The sequence below is a fragment of the Macaca fascicularis genome, chromosome 1 (genome assembly GCF_037993035.2).
Source record: "Macaca fascicularis isolate 582-1 chromosome 1, T2T-MFA8v1.1".
In the NCBI taxonomy this organism is placed as follows: domain Eukaryota; kingdom Metazoa; phylum Chordata; class Mammalia; order Primates; family Cercopithecidae; genus Macaca; species Macaca fascicularis.
The window spans coordinates 222,540,935-222,563,895 of record NC_088375.1 but is presented as its reverse complement, the minus strand read 5'-3'; the positions used below and the strand labels follow the sequence as shown (position 1 = coordinate 222,563,895).

Genomic DNA, 22,961 nt, shown 5'->3' with positions numbered 1-22,961 from the left:
AGCTTGAGACATTTTACCCTTTACAGGCCTAGACTTGGTAAATGCAGTCCTGGATTTGGCATGGGAATTTGAAAGCTGCATTTTCTCCCTTTCCTTGTTTTAATTTAAATTCTCTTTGCTCAACTCAAAATGGAGCTTTTTAACATATGTAGGAAGAGAAGAAAGTCAGTCTGCAAGTGTGTAAAATCATAGGAAATGGGAAGGAGACTTCAAATACAGTGAAACCTCACCTTCGTGGATGTGAGTTTTGGTAAGTGGACCAGGACAGGTTAGGGAGAACAGTGACACAGCTGTTTGCATAGTCTGAGAATAGAGTACCAGTGGTTCACCTGTTCCTTTAAATGTGTTGCTTTCGCGGGGCGTGGTGGTTCACGCTTGTAATCCCAGCACTTTGGGAGGCCGAGGCAGGCGAATCACCTGAGTTCAGGAGTTTGAGACCAGCCTGGCGAACATGGAACCCCTCTCTGCTAAAAATACAAAAATTAGCTGTGCGTGGTGACAGGCGCCTGTAATCCCAGCTACTCGGGAGGCTGAGGCAGGAGAACCGCTTGAAACCGGAAGGTGGAGGTTGCAGTGAGCTGCGATCACACCACTGCACTCCAGCCTGGGCAACAAGAGTGAAACTCCATTGCAAAAAAAAAAAAAAAAAAAAAAAAGTGTTGCTTTCCATGTTTTTCTAACCAAATGATTATGGCAGTGATAGGCCATGGGCAGAGCTGTCATGGTTATGCCTCCCCACTCTCTTCCTTTCCTTTCCTATTCTGGTTTTCCTCTTGTCCTGAAACAGGAGCTAAGTGGAAAGCGAGAGTGAGCAGTCTGTCAGGGAAGAGGCTGCGTTCAGAGTGCGAATAGTAGTGTCAAGTTCACCTCTCTGGTCTCTCATTGAAGTTTTCAGACCACTGTGAAGCTAACTACGTCGTATGAGGTGTAGGTAACAGGGCCTAGAAAGACAGCTGCAGACTGTGACCCTGCTATCAAAGAGCTGGTTCTGTCGGGAGTGATATGGCAACAGCATTTGCCGAAGAAATGAATAAATAGAAATGGATGATATCTGATGTGTTACAGAGTCGTACTAACATTGCTCAGCAGTTTTAGAATATATCTTGTAACAACAACTCTGTTTATCTGGTACCTTAAACTGCTTTTCTGCCCTTATTTCCTTTCTAAAAACATTATTCTTTATGGCTTTTAATGAACCTGTTGAACTTGAACAATATTTCTCTGCAGGATAGAAAAATACTTTTTCTTTCATAACTAGTGTTAGTATGGTACCTGATGCTTATGGATCCAAAGCACATCACAGAGCTTGGCCAGAAACATCTTGGGAGCACGGAAGTGTAGTGAGGGAATGGCTTCGTAAAGAAGTTGGTTCATCTGCTTGTTCATCTCGGACACAGTTAAGCAGTGTGTGGGGATAGAGAGGGTACTAGATAGGAATGAGAATGTTCTTCCTGTTTTTTGACACAGGGTTTCTTTCTGTCGCCCAGGCAGGAGTGCAGTGGCGTGATTGCACCTCACTGCCACCTTGACCTTCTGGGCTCAAGCAATCCTCCTGCCTCAGCCTCCCAAGTAGCTGGGACCACAGGCATGCAACACCACGCCCAGCTAATTTTTGTATTTTTTTTAGTGGAGATGGGGTTTCGCCATGTTGCTCAGGCAGGTCTCGAACTTCTGAGCTCAAGTGATCCTCCCACCTGGGCCTCCCAGAGTGCTGGGATTACAGGCGTCATCCACTGCACCCAGCCGAGAATGTCATTTCAATCTATCTACAGATATTTACTGTTCTAGATGCTTTGAGAGATGCAAAGGGGACTGAAATAGTGGTCAAGGGTATTGATTCTTTTAGCTAAACTATGTGTTTGAATCACAGTTCTTCCATTTACCAGTAACGTGGGCAGGTTACTCAGTTTCTTCATACTTCACTCTCCCTTTCTGTGAATTGGAGATAATATTAACTATCTCGTGAGGTTCTGAGGACTGAGAAATTAATGTGGGTCAGAGAGCTTAGAGCTGTTCTTGGTATATTGTAGGCTCTCAGACAATGTTAGCTATCATCATCCATCCTCATGGTCATCACTGTGTGATTGGATTGGCTGGCAGTTTGGACTTCAAAGAGATTGTATATACGTGTGTGTGTGTGTGTGTGTGTGTGTGTGTGTGTGTATATATATATATGATTGTATCCACATATGAAAAGTAGCAAAATGCAAAGTAACATGAGTTGTTTAAGAATGGAGATAGACTTAAAGACAATAAACAAAATACAAAGTAACATGAGAGGATCACCTGAAGCCAGGAGTTCAAGACTAGCCTGGGCAACATGGTGAGATCCCTTTTCTACAAAAAAAAAAAAAAAAAATTAGTTGGGTGTGGTGACACGTGCCTGTGGTCCCAGCTACTTGGGAGGCTGAGGTGGGAGGATCGCTTGAGCTGGAGAGGTTGAGGTTGCATGGAGTTGTGTTCCCTCCACTACACTCTAGCTTGTGTGACAGAGCAAGACCCTTTCCCCCCCAAAATTTTCGCTTGTTCAGTCATTCAAAAACATTTATTGAGGCTGGGTGTGGTGGCTCACGCCTGTAATCCTAGCACTTCGGGAGGCCAAGGCCAGAGGATCACCTGAGGCCAGAAGTTTAAGACTAGCCTGGGCAACATGGTGAGATCCCTTCTCTGAAAAAAAAAAAAAAAAAATTAGCTGAGTGTTGTGGTGCACACCTGTGGTTCCAGCTACTTGGGAGGCTCAGGTGGGAGGATTGCTTGAGCCTAGGAGGTCGAGGCTGCACTGAGCTGTGTTCTTGCCATTGCACTCCAGCCTGGGCAACAGAGCAAGACCCTGTTTCAAAAAAAAAAAAGTTCATTGTTCAGTCATTCAAAAACATTTATTGATGCTGGGCATGGTGGCTCACACCTGTAATTCCAGCACTTTGGGAGGCCAAGGTGGGCAGATCACTTGAAGCCAGGAGTTCTAGACCAGCCTGGGCAACATGGTGAAACCCCATCTCTACTAAAAATATAAAAGTTATCAGGGAGAAACTACTATTATTTATTTGTATTGTTGTGAGGATTAAATGAGATAATGTGTGTGAAGTGCATGGACACAGTAAGACCACACTAAATGGTAGCTGCTATTCTTTTTTTTTTTTTTTTTTTTTTCTTTTGAGAGAGAGTCTCACTCTGTTACCCAGGCTAGAATGCAGTAGTAGGATCATAGCTCACTGCAGCCTTGAACTTTTGGGCTCAAGCGATCCTCCTGCCTTAGCCTCCAGGGTAGCTGGGACTATAGGTGCATGCCACCATGCCTGGGTAATTTTTTATTTTTCGTAGAGACAGGGTTTCACTATGTTGCCTAGGCTGGTCTGCAACTCTGGGCTCAAGTGATCCTCCTGCTTGGCCTCCTAAAGTGCTGGGATTATGGGCATGAACCACCGCGCCCATCTTATTCCACCTCTATAGTCCCTGATCTTAGAGGACTGTTAACCTCTTTGGGAGACAAATTATAGAGTAATACAAGGAAGTATAGATTAAATGGTTATTCTGGAAATACAGGCATCATATGAGGGGGTGTGAAGGAAGAGAGCTGTCCATTCTGCCTGTAGGACTCTGGGAAGGTTATGGAGATAGCTTTTTGAGTGGATCTTTTTCTTTTTCTTTTTTTTCTTTTTCTTTTTCTTTTTTTTTTTTTTTGGAGACAGGGTCTTGCTCTATCACCCCAGGAGTGCAGTGGCACCATCACAGCTCACTGCACCCTTAACCTCTCTGGGCTCAAGCGATCTTTCCATTTCAGCCTCCTGAGTAGCTGGGACTACAGGCATGTACCACCATAGGTCCAGCTATTTGTTTTATTTTTTTGTAGAGATAGGGTTTTACCATGTTGCCAAGGCTGGCCTTGAACACTTGGGCTCAAGCAGTCCTCCTGCCTTGGCCTCCCAAAGTGCTGGGATTATAGGCGTGAGCCACTGCACCCAGTCTTGAGTGGATTTTAGCAGGATTTCCATAGGTGGCACTGGGCAGGTCCCCACATTCCAGGTGGAATGCACCCTGTGAGCAGAGGCTGAAAACTTGCAGGGTGTTTTTGAAATGGTTTGGGGCCAGAAGGTAGGTGGCTCACGCCTGTAATCCCAGCACTTTGGGAGGCTGAGGCAGGTGGATCACCTGAGGTCAGGAGTTCAAGACCAGCCTGGCCAAGATGGCGAAACCCCACTTCTACTAAAAATATAAAAAAAATTAGCCAGGCATGGTGGCAGGTGCCTATAATCGTAGCTACTTGGGAGGCTGAGGCAGGAGAATCGCTTGAACCCAGGGGGCGGAGGTTGCAGCGAGCTGAGACTGCGCCACTGCACTCCAGCCTGGTCAACAGAGTGAGACTCTGTCTCAAAAAAAAAAAAAAGAAGGTAGAGGCTGCCAGTACCACCTCAGAGTCTGAACTTCAGCCTGGGGGCATATCATATATTTGTAACCCAAAACTTCCATTTCCCCTCCTTTTTGTTTTTATAAGCTCCGAATGTTAGGTTGATTCTTTAACCTGGAGCAGAGGGAAGAGGATTCAGTAGCCATTAGAAATTACTAAGAAATGACCAACCTCTAAATTACTCCCAGTTTAGTGAGTAGATTTCTTGCTAGCCTGAGATGAGGAGTTTTTGGATGAGACATCCGTGAGTAAGTGTGTAATGTCTGCCTGGAGTAAGTGACCAACATTATCATTTATAAAGCACTCAGTACTTTGGGTGCTTTTCTGCTTGGCTCTTTGGAGGGACCTTTCCCTGCAGGGCCCGTCGTGGGTGCATATTTGAGTGGGTGGGGACTAGGAAATCTTCAGTCTTAAACTACGGCCGTGCTGGTTCGCCGGATTCCTTTGCTTTTGGCTTGGTGTAGGCTGTTGTTTCTTCTCATTTTTTCCTTTACATTCTCTCTGTCCTTTCTAGATCTTCTCCTTTGCCCTCCACGCTTCAGCTTTAATTTTTTGTGGTGTGAGTTGCCTGTAATTCCCTTTACTTTCCCAGGGTTGTACAGCTGCCAGGGAAGCCCAGAGCTCACCTGCCTTTGTGACAGATTTGGGCATTGAAAAATAAGGTGGTTTGGGCTGGGTGCAGTGGATCACGCCTGTAATTCCAGCACTTTGGGAGGCCAAGGTGGGTAGATCACTTGAGGTCAGGAGTTCAAGACCAGCCTGATCAATATGGTGAAACCCTATCTCTACTAAAAATACAGAAAATTAGCCGGGTGTTGTGGCGGGCGCCTGTAGTCCCAGCTACTCAGGAGGCTGAGACAGGAGAATCGCTTGAACCCAGGAGGCGGAGGTTGCAGTGAGCCGAGATCGCACCATTGCACTCTAGCCTGGGCGACAAAAGTGAGACTCCATCTCAAAATAAAAATAAAAGTAAGGCGGTTCGAAGTGTAAATCATACTATTCAAAAGAAGAAACTATTTAATTGCCACCTTTAAGTCTATTTCAACTAAGGGAAATGTTTCATGATTTTTTTTCCCCTTATGTTCATTTTCTTCCCAAATGTGGATATGGAGTTGTTTCACTGGGGTTATAAACTTTTCCTTTCCGTTAGTCTTAAGGTATGGTGGTGGGGTCGGGGGGCATGGCCCATGCGGACAAATGTTCCTGCAAAAATCAAAAAATAAATTGATTGTATTTGTTCAGAATCTGCCAAGTTGCTAGATTTGAATTTTCTTCTTTTTTTTTTCCCCCTTTTCTTTTTGAGACAGGGTCTAGCTCTGTTACCAAGGCTGGAGTGCAGTTGTGCGATTATAGCTCACTGCAGCCTTGACCTTCTGGGCTCAAGCGATCCTCCTGCCTCAGCCTCCCCAGTAGCTGGGACTACAGGTGCGTGCTACCATGCCTGGCTAATTTTTAAAAATTTATTGTAGAGTTGGGGTCTTGCTGTGTTGCCCAGGCTGGTCTTGAACTCCTGGGCTCAAGCGATTTCCCAGCCTCAGCCTCCCAAAGTGCTGGGATTACAGGTGTGAGCTGCCGCACCTGGCCTTAATTTTTTAGAAACCAGTAACCCAGAAGTCCTGAACAGTCATTTAAAGGGAAACATAATCACGTCTTCTGCATTATTTTGTACTTGGAGTAAAAGGCTCTCTTGCATTTCTTACCAATTAATGGTGGTTGTCTGTACTTCCTGTTCTTGAAAAATGTATTATCTCAGACAGACTTAGGTTGCTCAAAAATTGCCTTGTGTCGCCCAATTTTATAAAAACAATGGCAGTGATTTAAGGATAGGGACTCTGCCTTCTCTTTTTACATTTCCAGTGGCCATCACAGTGCCTCCCACAGAGCAGGGCTCTGTATATGTGAGGGTGAATGGCTTGCATAGCCAGGAGAGTGATGGATCTAGCTGCCCTCTTGTTTGTTCACTTTTGGATTTAAGTCATAAAAGCTGGGTCTGAAAAGAATTTTCAGTGGTGGTCCTGTGTCCGGAATTGGTGGGTTCTTGGTCTCACTGACTTCAAGAATGAAGCTGCGAACCCTTACGGTGTTACAGTTCTTAAAGATGGGGTGTCCGGAGTTTGTTCCTTCAGATGTTCAGTGTCTGGAGCTTCTTCCTTCTGGTGGGTTCGTGGTCTCGCTGGCTTCAGGAGTGAAGCTGCAGACCTTCCCAGTGAGTGTTACAGCTCATAAAGACAGCGTAGACCCAAAGAGTGAGCAGCCGCAAGATTTACTGCAAAGAGTGAAAGAACAAAGCTTCCACAATGTGGAAGGGGACCTGAGCGGGTCGCCACTGCTGACTGGGGCAGCCTGCTCTTATTGCCTTATCTGGCCCCACCCACATCCTGCTGATTGGTCCATTTTACAGAGAGCTGATTGGTCTGTTTTGACAGTGTGCTGATTGGTACGTTTACAATCCTTGAGCTAGACACAGAGTCACAGAGTGCTAGTTAGCTAGATACAGAGTACCAATTGGTGCATTTACAAACCTTGAGCTAGACACAGAGTGCTGATTGGTGCATTTACAATCCCTGCACTAGACACAGAGTCAGAGTGCTAGTCCTCCAAGTCTCCACTAGGTTAGCTAGATACAGAGTACCAATTGGTGTATTCACAAACCCTGAGCTAGACACAGAGTGCTGATTGGTGTATTTACAAACCCTGAGCTAGACACAGAGTGCTGATTGGTGCACATACGATCCTCTGGCTAGCTATAAAATTTCTTCAAGTCCCCATCCAGTTCAGGAGCCCAGCTGGCTTCACCCAGTGGGTCCTGCACCAGGCTTCAGGCAGAGCTGCCTGCCAGTGCGGAGCTGCGCCTGCACTCCTCCGCCCTTGGGCTGTCCCAGCGCCATGGAGCAGGGGGTGGCGCCTGTCGGAGAGGCTCAGGCCGCCAGGGAGCCCACCGCAGGGGGAGGAGCTCAGACACTGCAGGCTGCGGGTCCCGAGCCCTGTCCCATGGGGAGGCAGCTAGGGCCTGGCAAGAATTTGAGTGCGGGGTGGGCGGGCCAGCACTGCTGCGGGACCCAGGGCAACCTCCACAGCTGCTGGCCCGGGTGCTAACCCCCTCATTGCCCTGGGCCGGGTTCCCACCTGGGTTCCCGCGTGCGCCTCTCCCTCCACACCTCCCAGCAAGCAGAGTGAGGAGGCTGTGGCCTCAGCCAGCCCAGAGAGGGGCTCCCACGGTGCTGTGGCCGGCTGAAGGGCTCCTCAAGCACCGCCAGAGTGGACGCTGAGGCCTGCTAGCACATTGTCACCTCTCAGTCCTGTTCCTTCCTTTGCTTTCTGATCAGTTATTACACTTGTAAGTAGAGGTGCTAAGAAGTTCTCCCAGAAGAGAAGAGTATAATTCCTTTTGAAGACCAGTTTCATTTAATTAGATCATAGACTTTTGAATACTGTATGTGCTATAGTCATTTTGGGGAGGGATTGAGGGTGGAAGGAACTTGTTAGAAACTGCAAATTTCTGTGCTTCAATCCCAGAGATTCTGAGTTAGTTGGTCTGTGGGTGGGGGCTGCATTTCATCCTAGATGAGTCAGATTTTGATGTTCCTCTGGTAAATATTAGCCTAAGTGAGGGGTCAGCAAAGGGGCCAGTGGGCCAGATCTGGCCTGCAGACTAAGAATGGGTTTTGAATTTTTAAAGGTTCATAAAAAAAAATAAAAGGAGAATATGCAACAGACATCATATAAACCCTAAAATATTTACTATCTGGCCTGTTATGGAAAATGTAACTCTTGGTCATAACTCTTCATCAGCGCCTAAGCTTCAGCTCTCATGTAGATGTTAGAGCAGATGGCCTGGAAATTAGTTTAGATGAAGCGTATGGGCTGGTGGTAGCACTACACATGATATAGCCTGTTCTAGATGTAAAACTTCAACCTCCACATGATATAGCCTGTTCTAGATGTAAAACTTTCCCTTTAACCTACACATGATATAGCCTGTTCTAGATGTAAAACTTTAACCTGCACATGATGTAGCCTGTTCTAGATGTAAAACTTTCCCTTTAACCTTCAATGCTTTACACACAGTAGTAGGTGGCCTACTGTATTTGTTAAATGGATATTTCATGATGCTGTTTTTATTTTTAGGTGCTGTTGAATTAGAAAACTTGCCATTGAAGAAAGATGCCTTGAAAGAATTGGAATTACCATTTGAAGTCAAAGCTGGTATGTGGAACTAAAGGACGGGGAGGAAATTTGAGTCTTAAATTGTTTGGGGTGTGAAAACTGAGAGCCCTGGAGTTTGTATCGATTTGACCAGTTAGAGGAAGGATATAGCAAATGTTAGAGATTATGCCAGTCGTAGAGTGTGGTCTTTGGGCCACTCGTATGAGGATGACCTTGTGATGGTGGTAGGGAGGTCAGGTGATCCCCAGACCAACTAAATCAGAATCTCTGACGGAATGTCATTGAACCTACGTGTTTAATAAGCACTCCAGGTGATTCTTATGTTTCCTAAAATGTGAGAACCTCTGTTCTACATTCAGGGTTTCCTTTTCTTTCCCCTTTCATTTTTCTTTTTCTTTTTTCTTTTCCTTTTTTTTTTTTTTTGAGATGGAGTCTCACTCTGTCACCCAGGCTGGAGTGCCGTGGTGCGATCTTGGCTCACTGCAACTTCTGCCTCTTGGATTCAAGCAATTCTTCTGCCTCAGCCTCCAGAGCAGCTGGGTCTACAGGTGTCCCCACCACGCCCGGCTAATTTTTTTGTATTTTTAGTAGAGATGAGGTTTCACCTTGTTGGCCAGGCTGGTCTTGAACTCCTGACCTCAGGTGATCTGCCTGCCTTGGCCTCCCAAAGTGGTGGGATTATAGGCGTGAGCCACCACGCCTGGTCTCCATTCATTCATTCATTCATTCATTCATTTATGACAGGGTCTTGCTTCGTCACCCAGGCTGGAATGCAGGGATGTTATCATAGCTCACTACAGCTTTGAACTTCCAGGCTAAAGAGATCCTCCTGCCTCAGCTTCCCCAACTATTAGTTGAAATGGTTGAATACAGCTACGTGCTACCAAGCCCAGCTAAATTTCTGAATTTATTACTGGATTACACAGTTGATCACTTGATGTTGTCATTAAAAATACCATTGTTGGACTGGGCTTGGTGACTTTCACGTGGCATCCCAGCACTTTGGGAGGTTGAGGCAGGAGGATCACTTGAGGCCAGGAGTTCAAGACCAGCCTGGGCAACATAGCTTGACTCTTACAAATTGAATATAAAGAAAGCTTGTATTCTAGGAGGCTTGGCTAGAAATGGAAGAACTTGGGAAATAAGTATCACAATTCTACCGAGCCGTTTGGCTTTCTCATCAGCCCAGGTTCTCATGAAGAATCAGAATTCTTTATTGAGAGAAGGCCAGTGCCATGTTACCTACGTTTCAGTTTGTGGTGGGGATGTTCAAGATTGGATATATCATAGGTCTGATGACTCCCAACTAGTACTTATCAAGCAGACAAGGAATAATGAACAATACATGAGTTTAGTGTCCGTGGGCTTGTGCGGGAGCCGGGGAGGAAAGACACATAGGGAAGTGTAAGATGTACTCCACTTGGAAAAGGAGATGCTTTCTAGAGGAGGGATGTTACTGTTGGTGTGGTGAAGTCTTCACAAACTTTTTCCAGCTTACATAAGTGATCATACCTTGTTCTTACAGATGTCAGCCTCCTAACACTTGTTTCACATGTGCAAGAGCCTGCTGGCTGTTGTTTTAAATAAATAAAAAAAGTAATAACAGCAATCCATGCTCCTTAAACAAAATTGTGAAAATACCAAAAAACGGAAAGAATTAAAAATGTACAGACAGTGAACGAGACTTTCCATCTCCTTCCAGGCTTCATTGGGAAAGTAACCCTTCAGATTCCCTTTTATCGCCCCCATGTGGACCCTTGGGTGATCTCCATCTCCAGCCTTCACTTAATTGGAGCCCCGGAAAAAATACAGGATTTCAATGATGAAAAGGAGAAGCTGTTGGAAAGGGAACGCAAGAAAGCACTACTTCAAGCCCTGGAGGAGAAGTGGAAGGCAAGGCAGAGATCTTTTGGGCCATAAGAGCAGTTGTGGTGACACGTGTAAGATGAGCAAGAACACTAGATTGGGCTAACGCTGACTCTTGCCTTTGTAGAATGAACGCCAGCAGAAAGGGGAGTCCTATTGGTATTCAGTTACCGCCTCCGTAGTTACGAGGATTGTGGAGAATATTGAAGTAAGTCCTGCTGACTTTTATAAAAGTGTCAACATGAGAGGGATTTCTCAGGTTTAAATGTGTTTCTCTTCTTAGTTTCTCGTTTCTCGTGGGTTCAGCTGATCTAGGGTGTAGATGGGGCTGGCTGCTCAGGTCTGCCCTTTTGTGGGCTGTGCCAAGGGGAAAACCTGAAAAGCAAGTCCTACGCTCTGTGGCAGACATAGAGTTTTCTTGCTTCAGCTGGCATGAGAAGGAGTTTTCACATCTCTTCCATTTCACTTCCTGCACTTTCTTTTTGAATGTTGGAATCCCACCTGCTAAAGGATTTATCTCCTAAGGATCCAGGTTACTTGAGCCTTGATGACTATATGGCTTCAGGGCAAATCACTTCACCTCTCTGGTCTCAATTTCTTCACCTGTAAAATGAGAGAGGTTGAGGATGCCTCGTCTCTAGTTGATGACAGAGTGAGTTGTGAAATTGCGAACAGCTCACTAAGATACCTAACCTCTTGCTGGTGTATCTGGTGGCAATTTGACGAGTTACAGGACTGGGGCTGTTGGCCTTGGCCATGTTTTCTACTTCAATTTTAATTTTGTTTCATCCTCAAAAACTTGATCAGGGTCCCACTGATTTTCATGAGTGTTATAAGAGTTTGTCCATACTTACTACGTTTAGAATTTTCTTGCAGTGCCAATGTGACACAGGCCAAATGTGTTCAGTGTATGTCATGTTCCCAAAAATTACAGTCTGAGGTTTTTGGTTTCATAACTTTCCGAACTTTGACAAACAAATTTTAAAAGATTAGTCATTATTTTTGTTTTATCTTAGTTTAAATAATTTTATTGAGATATAGTTCTTATGTCAGAAAGTTCAGTCTTTTAAAGTGTGCAATTTAGTGTTTTTTTTAGTATATTTACAAGGTTGTGCATTGGTCACCGCTAAATAATTCCAGAACATTTTCATCATCCCAATTGGTAGTCACTGCCAAAGCTGGGCTTGGTGGCATGTACCTGTAATCCCGGCTACTTGGAAGGCTGGGGCAGGAGGATGACTTGAGCCCAGGAGTTGGGCTGCAAGGCTGTAGTTAGCTATAATAGTGCCCCTGCACCCCAGTCTGGGCAACAGACCAAGACCCTGTATCTTAAAAAAATCATAATAATTTAAAAAAGTAGTCATTGCCAATTCCCCTCTTCCTTCAGCTCCTGTCAATCACTAGTCTACTTTCTCTCTAGATTTGCCTATTCTAGACATTTCATCTAAATGGAATCATATAATATATGGCCTGGCCATTTTCACTTGACATGATGTTTTCAAGGGTCATCTGTGTAGTAGCATGTTTCAGCACTTCATTCCTTTTTATGACTGAATCATATATTCCATTGTATGGATTGTCAAAGATTAAACAAAGCCGAACGTCAGAGCAATAAAAACAGATTTTACTCAGTAACTACTGACAGCCGAGCTCCAGGCTGACTTGTGCGGAGGTAGCTGGGCCTTTTAAAGGGAGCTTGAGGGTGCAGGGAGGTGGAGTGAGTGGGTACTCAAGTGAAAAATTACAAGGCGTTGGTCGCTGTGAATGTCATTAGGCTAGCTGTGTCTGCTGGCAGTGATCAAAGTTAGGATTCGATCCTCCCTCAGACTGGGAGATTGAGGCCCTACCCTTCCTGATGATTACATTTCAAAGGAATGGCTTTCAGGTCCTTGAGAAAGAGACTCCTGAGCTGTAGGAGATACAAGTCGAGCGTCCCAAATCCGAAAATCCGAAATCCTCCAAAGTCTGACACTTTTTGAGTGCCCACATGATACTCAAAGGAAATGCTCATTGGAGCATTTTGGAGTTTGTATTTTTGGATTTGGGATACTCAGCTGGTTAAGTATAATGCAAATATTTCAAAATTCCCCCAAAAATGAAATCCAAAACACTTCTTGTCCCAAGCCTTTCAGATGAGGGATACCTGACCTGTACATACACATCTCTCAAAGAAATGGCACAATTGAATAGCTCTGTAAACCTATAAACCCTTTTCAGTAAATATGCTATAAGAAAGGGAGGTCAGGGGCCTATGTCAGGTGTTGGCTGGAATAAAGGGTACGTTCTTTTGATAGTCCTGAGCTTTACCAGGCAGGAACTCAATAGAGGACTGTGTTGTCCCCAGGGACGTGGCCTCAGGCTGCCAGAAGCCATATTAAAGTTGGTCAAGTCTCTTTTGAAGGGAATGTTCTTGTTGAGAGTTCTTGCGTTTCTCAGGACATGTGACATTTTGTTTATTCATTCATGAGTTGCTGGACATTGGGGTTGGTTCTCCTTTTTGCTGTTATGAATAATATTGCTGTAAACATTTGTGTACAGGGTTTTGGGTGAACATGTTTTCAGTTGTCTCAGATAGATATCTTGGAGTAGAATTGCCGAATGATGGGTTAACTCTGTTTACTTTTTGAGGAACTACCAAACTGTTTTCCAAAGAGGCTGCACTATTTGACGATTTCACCAGCAATGTATGAGCGTTTTGTTTCTCCATCTCCTCATCAACGTTTATTATTGATTATGGGGCTGGGCTCGGTGGCTCACGCCTGTAATTCCAGCACTTTGGGAGGCCAAGGCAGGCGGATCACTTGAGGTCAGGAGTTCGTGACCAGCCTAAAATACAAAATTAGCTAGATATGGTGGCATGTGCCTGTCCTCCCAGCTCCTTTGTGGGGAGGCTGAGGCAGGAGAATCACTTGAACCCAGGAGGCAGAGGTTGCAGTGAGCCAAGATCATACCACTGCACTCCAGCCTGGGCAACAAAGCGAGACTCCATCTCAAAAAAAAAAGCCTGCAGAAATGGTGAAATAACATTTTCTCTAACACTATTCAGGACATAAAGAAAAAAAGTAACAAAAAAAAAAAAACACACCAAAAATCAAACATTTATTATTGATTGTGCACTAGTGGGTGTGAAATGATGGTCTTGCTGTGGTTTTGATTTGCATTTTCTTAATGGCTGAGGATACTGAATATTTTTCCATATATTTACTGGCCCCTTGTCTATCTATTTTTTTGGAGAAATGTCTATTTGAATCCTTTGCCACAATTTATTTATTTATTTGTTTTTGAGATGGAGTCTTTCTCTGTTACCCAGGCTGGAGTGCGGTGGTGTGATCTCGGCTCACTGCAACCTCCTCCCGGGTTCAAGCGATTCTCCTGCCTCAGCCTCCTGAGTAGCTGGGATTACAGGCCTGTGCTATCATGCCTGGCTAATTTTTTTTTTTTTTTTTTTTTTTTTTTTTTTTTTTTGAGACAGTCTTGCTCTGTTGCCTACGCTGGAGTGCAGTGGCGCGATCCCCGCTCACTGCAAACTTCGCCTCCCGGGTTCACGCCATTCTCCTGCCTCAGCCTCCCGAGTAGCTGGGACTACAGATGCCTGCCACCACGCCCAGCTAATTTTTTTGTGTTTTCAGTAGAGACGGAGTTTCACCATGTTGGCCAGTCTGGTCTTGAACTCCTGACCTCAGGTGATCCACCTTCCTCGGCGTCCCGAAGTGCTGGGATTACAGGAGTGACCCACTGTGCCCAGCCATCCTTTGCCTATTTTACCAATCAGTTTATGTTTTTATTGTTGAGTTATAAGAGCTCTCTGTATATTCTGAATACCAGATTCTTATCAGATTTGCAAATACTTTCTCCCATTCTGTGGATTGTCTTTTTACTTTCTGTTATTGTTATTATTAAGACATAATCTCACTCTGTTGCCTGGGCTGGAGTGCAGTGGCGCCATCCTACCTTACTGCAGCCTCCATCTCCTGGGCTCAAACAATCCTCCTGCCTCAGCCTCCTGAGTAGCTGAGACTCCAGACTCGTGCCATCATACCTGGCTATTTAAAAAAAATTTTTAGTAGAAGTGAGGTCTTGCTATGTTGCCTAGGCTGGTCTCTCTAACTCTTGGGTTCAGGTAATATTCCTGCCTCAGCTTCCCAAAGTGCTGGGATTATAGGCATGCACCACTGTGCTCAGCCTGTTGTTATTTTTTAATTCACTGAAGCAGAGTGCCTTTTCTGTAGCCTACTTACAGGGAGGGGCTAAGGGAAATAAATACATACATATGTACATACATGCAAAGTTTATGTGCTGTGCTGGTTTCCTTGGTCCAGATGTGGGGACATAGAGGCAAGATGAAGATATCAGCAGAGCAGGAGGAACAATTGTCTGTATACAATGGCTTTACTTTCTTTAATTGCTTTTTTAAAGATGTCTTCTGAAATGATTTAATGGAAGTATTGGAGCTCTTTTGGTAAAAAATCACAAGAGAGTTATTATAACATAATATAACATATTATAACATAACAAGAGAGTTATTGTAACACTCTTAGGAACTTACAGGATACTGGATATGTGTGTGATGTGTTTGTATAAAGTACCTGCTGTGGTTTCCTTTAGTGGCTCAAGGGCTCAAGGGCAGTTTGACCCCTAACTATAGTATTTCACCCACAGCAGTTATTTAAATGCTTTTTCTTTCTTCTTTTCTTTGGAACACTATTCTGCAGGTGCATCAGCTGGTTTTTCTTTTTTCTCTTTGCAGTTAAAAATTCAAGATGTCCATTTACGCTTTGAAGATGGTGTCACCAATCCCTCCCATCCTTTTGCGTTTGGCATCTGCATTAAGAATGTGTCCATGCAAAATGCTGTGAATGAGCCTGTGAGTATGAAATGTGATGACAAAGCAGGAAGAAAGCCATGCTCTAGGAATTTGGGGCTCTGCCTTTTGCCATTTTGTGTTATGTAAATGAATCACATTCTTTTCCATTGCCTTCTGTGATAGGCATGGGTGTCTCTTGTGTGTTTGCAGCAAATCAAATTTGCTGAAATAGGGAAACAGGGAATTTTCTCTGACCTTTGGTTATATCACTTTCATTTTATGCACAAAGAAACTAAGAGGCAGAAAGGATTTTGTGTTTGATTTTCTTCTCGTGTTACGTACACTCCCTGGGTAAACTCACTTTGTTTCATAGTCGTAGCTACCACCAGGGAATATTTGCTGATGGCTTCCACATTTTGAACTCCATTCTCTACCCTTTGACCTTCATATTCGTGGTTTTCTTAAAACTACCGCTTGTCTCAAAACACACTCTGTTTCTTCACATGCTACACAAAAAACAACATTTTTGACAGGAGGTGTGTGAGGGTTTTCCCCCACACACCAAGCAATTCTCCATCACATACTAAGTTGGTATCCTGTAGTTTAACTCAATTCTGACACTAGTGGGTTACTGCAGACCCCGCCAGGTAAGGGCTCAGTCCCATAGGACCACCCTCCACTTCAGATGCGAGTCACAAGGCCCAGGTTGTGACCTGTGCTTCTGACTAGAAGTTGGAGTTCCCACAATTCCCCTCCTCAGGTTTGGTAATTTGCTAGGATGGCTCACAGAACTCAGGGTAACACTTTACTTATGTTTGCTGGTTTATAACAAAGGATGCTATGAGGATACAGGTGAATATCTAGATAAAGAGGGCCACGCCCTGCTCCAGTGTTCAGCAACTTGGAAGCTTAGCAGATCTCATGGTTCAAAGTTTTTATGCAGCTTAATCTCCAGCGCCACCAACCAGAGGTCAGTGAGTGGCACTGAAGGGCCCAACCCTCTAATTACTTGATCTTTTCGTGATGAGCCCCATCTTGAGGCTGTCTAGGGACCCCATCAAAAGTCACTTAATTAGCATATACTGAGGTGTGATCATGAGGGTTTTATGAACAGCAATGACACTCCTGTCAGGAACTTCCAAGGGTTTTAGGAACTCTGTGCCAGGAACCTGGGACAAAGATCAAATACATTTCATGTTATACCACAGCTTGTCATAACTACCAGAATGATCCTGTGTATTCCATCTGCCCATTTTGTCCCCCAAACGAAGTATTTTTCTTTATTCCCTAACATTTTACTGAATGTAAAAACCCATAATAACTAACAGTTTTGAGTACTTTTATATGGCAGGCACTGTTCTTAGCACTTTCCATGATTTAACTCATTCAATTCGCCTTGATTTTCACCACTGCTGTGATCCTAATAACCCTGCTGAGGGCACTGCAGCATAAGAGGTGGAGTGAAAAGTGGAACCAGGCCTTGAACCCAGGTGGACCGACTCTAAATTAGGGCTTGGCAAACTATGACCTGTGGCCAAGTCTGGCTTCTCACCTGTTTTTGTAAATAAAGGTGTTTTAAGTCCCAGCCGTGCTCATTAGTGTTGTCCACAGTGGAGTACTGTAGTTGCAGCAGAGGCTGCATGGCCAACAGAGCCGAAGCTGTTGACTCTCTGGCCCTTTATGGAAGACTGTGCCATCCCTGCTCCTCACCCTGTGCTCCTGCCTGCCACACTGATCTCTAGAAGCTGTGTGCTCCTCCTTTCACTTCTTACACTTCAATTTCCATATCTAGTTATTCACACGGTCCTGCTACTTTTTCCTACAAAGCATCTCAAACATAGCTCTTCCTGTCCATCCTCATATGACCGTAACTCTGCAGGATGCTGTCAGGTTTTACCTGGACTAATGAAATACGCTGTTCTGTGATCTCCAGGATCTTTCTATTTGTCCTGTACCAATGCTTTCCAGTGTTTTCCATGTCAGAACCCACATAGTAAAAAGATAGTATTTGTATAGTACACGGGGGCAAATGGTTGTGGCTGCTTGGGGCTGGAAGTGGCCAGCTCAGAGTAACCACATGTTTCTAAGATATAACTTGATCCCATACACTGGCTCATACTTGAGGCACTCATAACTCATTTTTTTCTGGCACACTGAAGGGAAAGCCCTACTTTACACCGTCACCAGACTTCTTTTTCTGAAACACATACCTGATCGTGTTACCTGCCTGCATCAAAACGTTCAGCAGCTCCGCATCTCTTAAGGCCTGAAGTCCAAACACCTTAGCGTGGCATAAACTTCCTTTCCTAATGAATTTGATAACTAGGTCAGCCCTAACAGATTGCCACAAACCAGATGGCTTAAAGCAACGTAAATTTATTCTCTAGACGAGAGGTCTGAAGTCAAGGGGTTGTGGCCAGATCAGTCCCTTCTGGAGGCTGAGGGGAGAAACTGTCCCGTGCATCTCTCCTTGGCTAGCTGCTGGCGGTCACTGAGGTTGCTCAGCTTGCAGGTGCTTCACGCAGCCTCTGCCTCCGTCTTCACGTGGCCTTCTCCCTGTGTCGTTTTTCTTCTTGTAAGGACAGTACCCATTAGATGAGGGCCTCCAATACCCATAAGATGAGGGCCTCCACTAAACCAGTATGACCTCTTAATTTGATTACATCTGCAAAGACATAATTTTCAAATAAGGTGACATACACGCTTCTGCGTGGTTATGACTTTTTTTTTTTTTTGGGAAGGGAGGACACCATTCAACCCAGTGTACCTAGTAACATTCCAAGCTACTTTTCTCAACTCTTAGCTCACTCCTCATCCCAAATATGCATTCATCCACATGTACCAATACTGCCCCCACCCCATACATCCAGTGTTCCAGTTACACAGATAGACTCACTGTTCCCTGAAGATATCAGGCCTTTTGTATGGTCGCCCTTCTGTATCCTCAGGTTCCATATCCATGATTCTACCAACAGAGGATCAAAAATACTCCCCCTCTGGCTGGGTGCAGTGGCTCACGCCTGTAATCCCAGCACTTCAGGAGGCCGAGGCGGGCAGATCGCCTGAGCTCACAGATTCAAGACCAGTCTGGGAAACATGGTGAAACCCCATCTCTATTAAAAATAAAAAAATTAGCCGGGCGTGGTGGCGCATGCCTGTAATCCCAGCTACTCAGGAGGCCGAGGCAGGAGAATCACTTGAACCCGGGAGGTGGAGGTTGCAGTGAGCCAAGATCGTGCCGTTGTACTCCAACCTGGGCAACAAGAGTTTAACTCCATCTCAAAAAAAAAAAAAGGAAAATTCAGTATAACAATGATTTACATAGCATTTACATTGTATGAGGTATTGTAAGTAATCTAGAGATGATTTAAAGTGTACAGGGAGGATATATGGGTAGGTTATATGCAAATACTATGCCATTTTAAGAGACTTGAGCATTTGCAGATTTTTGTATCTTTGGGGTTCTTGGAACCAACTGCCTGCGGATACTGAGGGAGGACTGTATGGTTGACCCAGCCCTTTCCTCCTACCTGACCATTTGCCTGAAACTTTTACATCTTTCGACAATCATCTGCACAGTGACATTTTCTTGTTTGCTCATAGCATCGTATAGATTTTTCTTCTGCTTCCCTCTGTGTCATTAAAATTATGTATTTGCATGTTTGTATCCCCAGTTAGCTAGATTTTGAACTCTGTAAGAGCAGAAGCATGTTTGAGTTATATATCCACAGCACCACGTAAAGTACCTGACACATGATTTTTTACAAATGATTTGTTGAATGAATGACATTCACGAATAAAGACAGTCATCCTGTTTTCTTCTTTGTCTTTTTTACCTTAGGTACAGAAACTAATGCGGAAAAAGCAATTAGACGTAGCAGAGTTTAGCATCTATTGGGATGTCGATTGCACTTTACTGGGGGATTTGCCTCAGGTGGAGTTACAGGTATGATTTCGGCAGGGGGCTTTGTTGCAAGACAGCATGGAAGGGAAGTGGCGTAGGATCACTGCCATTGAGGCTTTTGTCTCCTGCATCTGATTCCCATTCCCACCCACTGTTCCTCTAAAGCCATTCACTCTCAAGTGTGTTTGCTTGAGGTACTTGATAAGTATGTGACTTTGAACAATTTATAGTGCTTTGTTTTATGTATGTTTTAAATTTATGCTAGACTGTAGGTTTCTTTGGTTTATTTTATTCAACTAAAGCTATGTTTTTAAGATGTTGCTGTTTGTACTTCCAATTCATTGCTCTGACTACTGCATAGTATTCCACTGTTTGCATGTGCATGTAACATAGTCATGCATCTAGATTTTTTCCATCATTTATTTATTTATTTTTGTAGAGATGGGGTCTCACTCTGTTGTCCAGGCTGGTCTTAAACTCTTGTGCTCAAGCAATCCTCCTGCTTGGCCTCCCAAAGTGTTGGGATTACAGGTGTGAGCCACCACACCCAGCCAGTTTAATCCTTCTATAAATAATTTATAGGTGGTTTAAGTGAAATGGAGGAAAATAGCTCATTTTTTCCCCCACCCAGGGTTATCTTTTGCTTGGATACTGTTGTACGTGATGGTTTTTTTCTTCTTCTTTTTTGTTTTTTTGAGATGACATCTCGCTCTGTTGCCCGGGCTGGAGTGCAGTGGTGTGATCTTGGCTCACTGCAACCTCCATCTCCCGGGTTTAAGTGATTCTCCTGGCTTAGCGTCCTGAGTAGCTGGGATTACAGGCGCATGCCACCATGCCCGGCTAATTTTTGTATTTTTAGTAGAGATGGGGTTTCGCCATGTTGGCCAGGCTGGTCTCGAACTCCTGACCTCAGGTGATCCACCTGCCTCGGCCTCACAAAGTGCTGGGATTACAGGCATGAGTCACCATGCCCGGCCGGTTTTTGTTTTAATTCGATTACATAAACACTGTATCCATATAGTAAAACAATATGCAGCAATGAATAATAAAGGTAAAGATCTTTATGATGACTGTGTAATAGTCTCTAAGATATAGTATGAAGTTAAACTAAGGTAAAAACAGCATTTATAGCATTTGTTGAAGAAAACAGAAAATTACAGATGTCTCCGCATGTGTACAGAACGGCTTGGGTGGGAGACATGAGAAGCTGGTGTCATTGGTTGCCTCTGAGGAGGTAAAGTGGGTGGCTGGGGATGAGACCAGGAAAGAGATTTCACCTTTTTTTCCCTTTAAAATTTTAAACCATGTGAGTGTATTACCTATTAAGAAATAGAAAGGCTGGGCGCGGTGGCTCACACCTGTAATCCCAGCAGTTTGGGAGGCCAAGGTGGGTGGATCATGAGGTCAGGAGATGGAGACTATCCTGGCCAACATGGTGAAACCCTGTCTGTACTAAAAATATAAAAATTAGCTGGGCATGGTGGTGCATGCCTGTAATCCTAGCTACTTGAGAAGCGGAAGCAGGAAAATTGCTTGAACCAGGGAGTCGGAGGTTGCAGTGGGCCGAGATTGCGTCACTGCACTCCAGCCTGGCAACACAGCAAGACTCGTTTCAAAAAAAAAAAAAAAAAAAAAAGAGAAAAGAAATATAAATAAAAAATTTGAAATACTAGAGAGTTTTATAACCCAGTTTTATAGTGTTTTTGGATGTCGATACAATACACTGTTGATTAGATAACATACCAACATGTTACTTGATCCTAAAAACATTTGCTGTTGGCCAGGCCCGGGGGCTCATGCCTGTAATCCCAGCACTTTGGGAGGCGGGAGGATCACTTGAGCCTAGGGGTTCAAGACCAGACAGGACAATATAGTGAGATCCTGTCCTCATATAAAAAGAATAAAAATGAATAAAAACAAAACTGACAAAAACATTTGCTGCTGTGACACAGCCTGTGACTGTGCTCCACTGTTTGTCATAAAACCCCAACACTGTAAAAGAGTGACTCCCAGACGGAAAGCCATTCTGAGCAGAGCAGGTGTTCTTGTGACACACAGGAGGCCATGGCCAGGAGCATGGAGAGTCGCAGCCATCACTACGTCCTGGAGCCTGTGTTTGCATCTGCTCTTCTGAAGAGAAACTGCTCCAAGAAGCCCCTGCGGTCTCGGCACAGTCCCCGTATTGATTGTGACATTCAGCTGGAGACCATTCCCTTGAAACTCTCTCAGGTATGCCCTTGCTTCTCAGTGGCATCTACTCACTGTCACACTGGTGACTGCCGTGAAAGTCTTGATATTAATGTATCCTCACCAGGAAAGACAGTTCACCTGAGACCATTTCCCTCCAGACCAAAACTATGTAACTGTTACATAGTTAGAATGGGTTGATCTCAGGTTAGTTTTTTTTTCTTTTTAATTAGTTGGTGGTATGGATTGGAAAGGAGGCTAGTTTTGTTTTGATTTTTTTAAGAGCTGAACAAAAAATACAAGCGATACGGCAATGCATAGGCTTAACTGTCAGTGTTCAGAGAAATATGCCACTTGATGCTGATATTTTGGTGTTTCAGTTTGCACCGGGTTTCAATTCAGTGTATCAACTAATGTGAATTGTTCTTGTTAGATATAGGTCTTAATTGAGTAAAAGAAACAAACCAATTCTAACCTAGTATCTCTTAACCTCTAATAAAAAGCTGCAATACCGGCAAATCATGGAATTCCTCAAGGAGCTGGAACGAAAGGAGAGGCAGGTGAAGTTCCGAAGGTGGAAACCCAAAGTGGCGATATCTAAGAAGTAAGGGCTTCTCAGTGTGGTCATGAAATACATTTGGGAGTCTGTTCTTATTATGTACATAGATCAGAAATATGCCTCACTGTCCTTTACCCTTGTTTGGAGATAAAAGTACAATTGATTTTTTCTGGTCCTTGGAATGCCATTCCCGTTGTTTATCATTGTTGATATTCTTTCTGTATATTTATTTGGTGTCATCAGCTTACTGTTAGACTGAGTGTAGTAAAATTCAGAGGATCCTCTCAGTCTCATTTAGCAAGTAGGCTGATGCTGCTCTGGTGGGATCTGGTGTGTATTAAAATACTTTAAATATTCTTTGAACCCACTTCCCTGTGTGTTTTCTCCCAGGTTGTTTGGTCAACATTTACATAGTACTCTTTGCAGCCTCCATAGCAAAACTGAATCCTATTTTCATGTTGCAGTGATAAACTTGACCAGTGTGATATAATAAAACTTTTTAAAGATCCTATGTAGTTCCATGTCTTTAGTTAGAAGTATTCAATTAAAAATCTTTAGTAGTCACATCCTTGGTAATTATCTTAAGACGGTATTTACCTTACAGTCAGCCCTCAATATTCTGTCAGTGGAGGGGACGGGTATTAAAATTCAAACCAATCGAGAACTATGTTATTGATAAATACATTTGGGATCTATTATTTGATGTTCTTTGGCAGATTTGCCTTCTCCACCTAGTGGGTTTAATATTAAGATGAGCCTAATATATAAACTGGTGGCTGACAAGAGAAAAGGTGTCTCAGGAGAGGAGTGGGGTTATGTGGATTGTCCTAGATTGGTAGCCTTTTCGTTGCTTTTGTTGTAAGAAGTGATTACATTGTTATGGACTATTTCAGCTGCCGAGAATGGTGGTATTTTGCTTTGAATGCTAACTTATATGAGATCAGAGAGCAGAGGAAACGCTGCACCTGGGACTTTATGTTGCACCGGGCTCGCGATGCTGTGTCTTACACTGACAAATATTTCAACAAGTTAAAAGGAGGCCTGCTGTCCACAGATGACAAGGTAAGTG

General features: G+C 44.0%; 1 protein-coding gene across 6 annotated transcripts in view; it reads left to right on the top strand.

Annotated features, from left to right (window-relative positions):
• Nucleotides 1-22,961, top strand: part of VPS13D (vacuolar protein sorting 13 homolog D) — a 284,031-nt gene that overhangs the window by 5,027 nt on the left and 256,043 nt on the right. For all 6 annotated transcript variants that reach the window (XR_012425938.1, XR_012425941.1, XM_045380426.2 and 3 more), the window contains exons 3-10: nucleotides 8,534-8,611; nucleotides 10,275-10,465; nucleotides 10,566-10,646; nucleotides 15,186-15,302; nucleotides 19,084-19,188; nucleotides 21,205-21,375; nucleotides 21,837-21,937; nucleotides 22,786-22,954. Coding sequence is in view for 4 of the 6 variants with exons in the window: in XM_045380426.2 (XP_045236361.2) it covers nucleotides 8,534-8,611; nucleotides 10,275-10,465; nucleotides 10,566-10,646; nucleotides 15,186-15,302; nucleotides 19,084-19,188; nucleotides 21,205-21,375; nucleotides 21,837-21,937; nucleotides 22,786-22,954 (1,013 nt within the window). In the remaining 2 variants the exon portion in view is untranslated. The remainder of the gene's footprint in view (nucleotides 1-8,533; nucleotides 8,612-10,274; nucleotides 10,466-10,565; nucleotides 10,647-15,185; nucleotides 15,303-19,083; nucleotides 19,189-21,204; nucleotides 21,376-21,836; nucleotides 21,938-22,785; nucleotides 22,955-22,961) is intronic.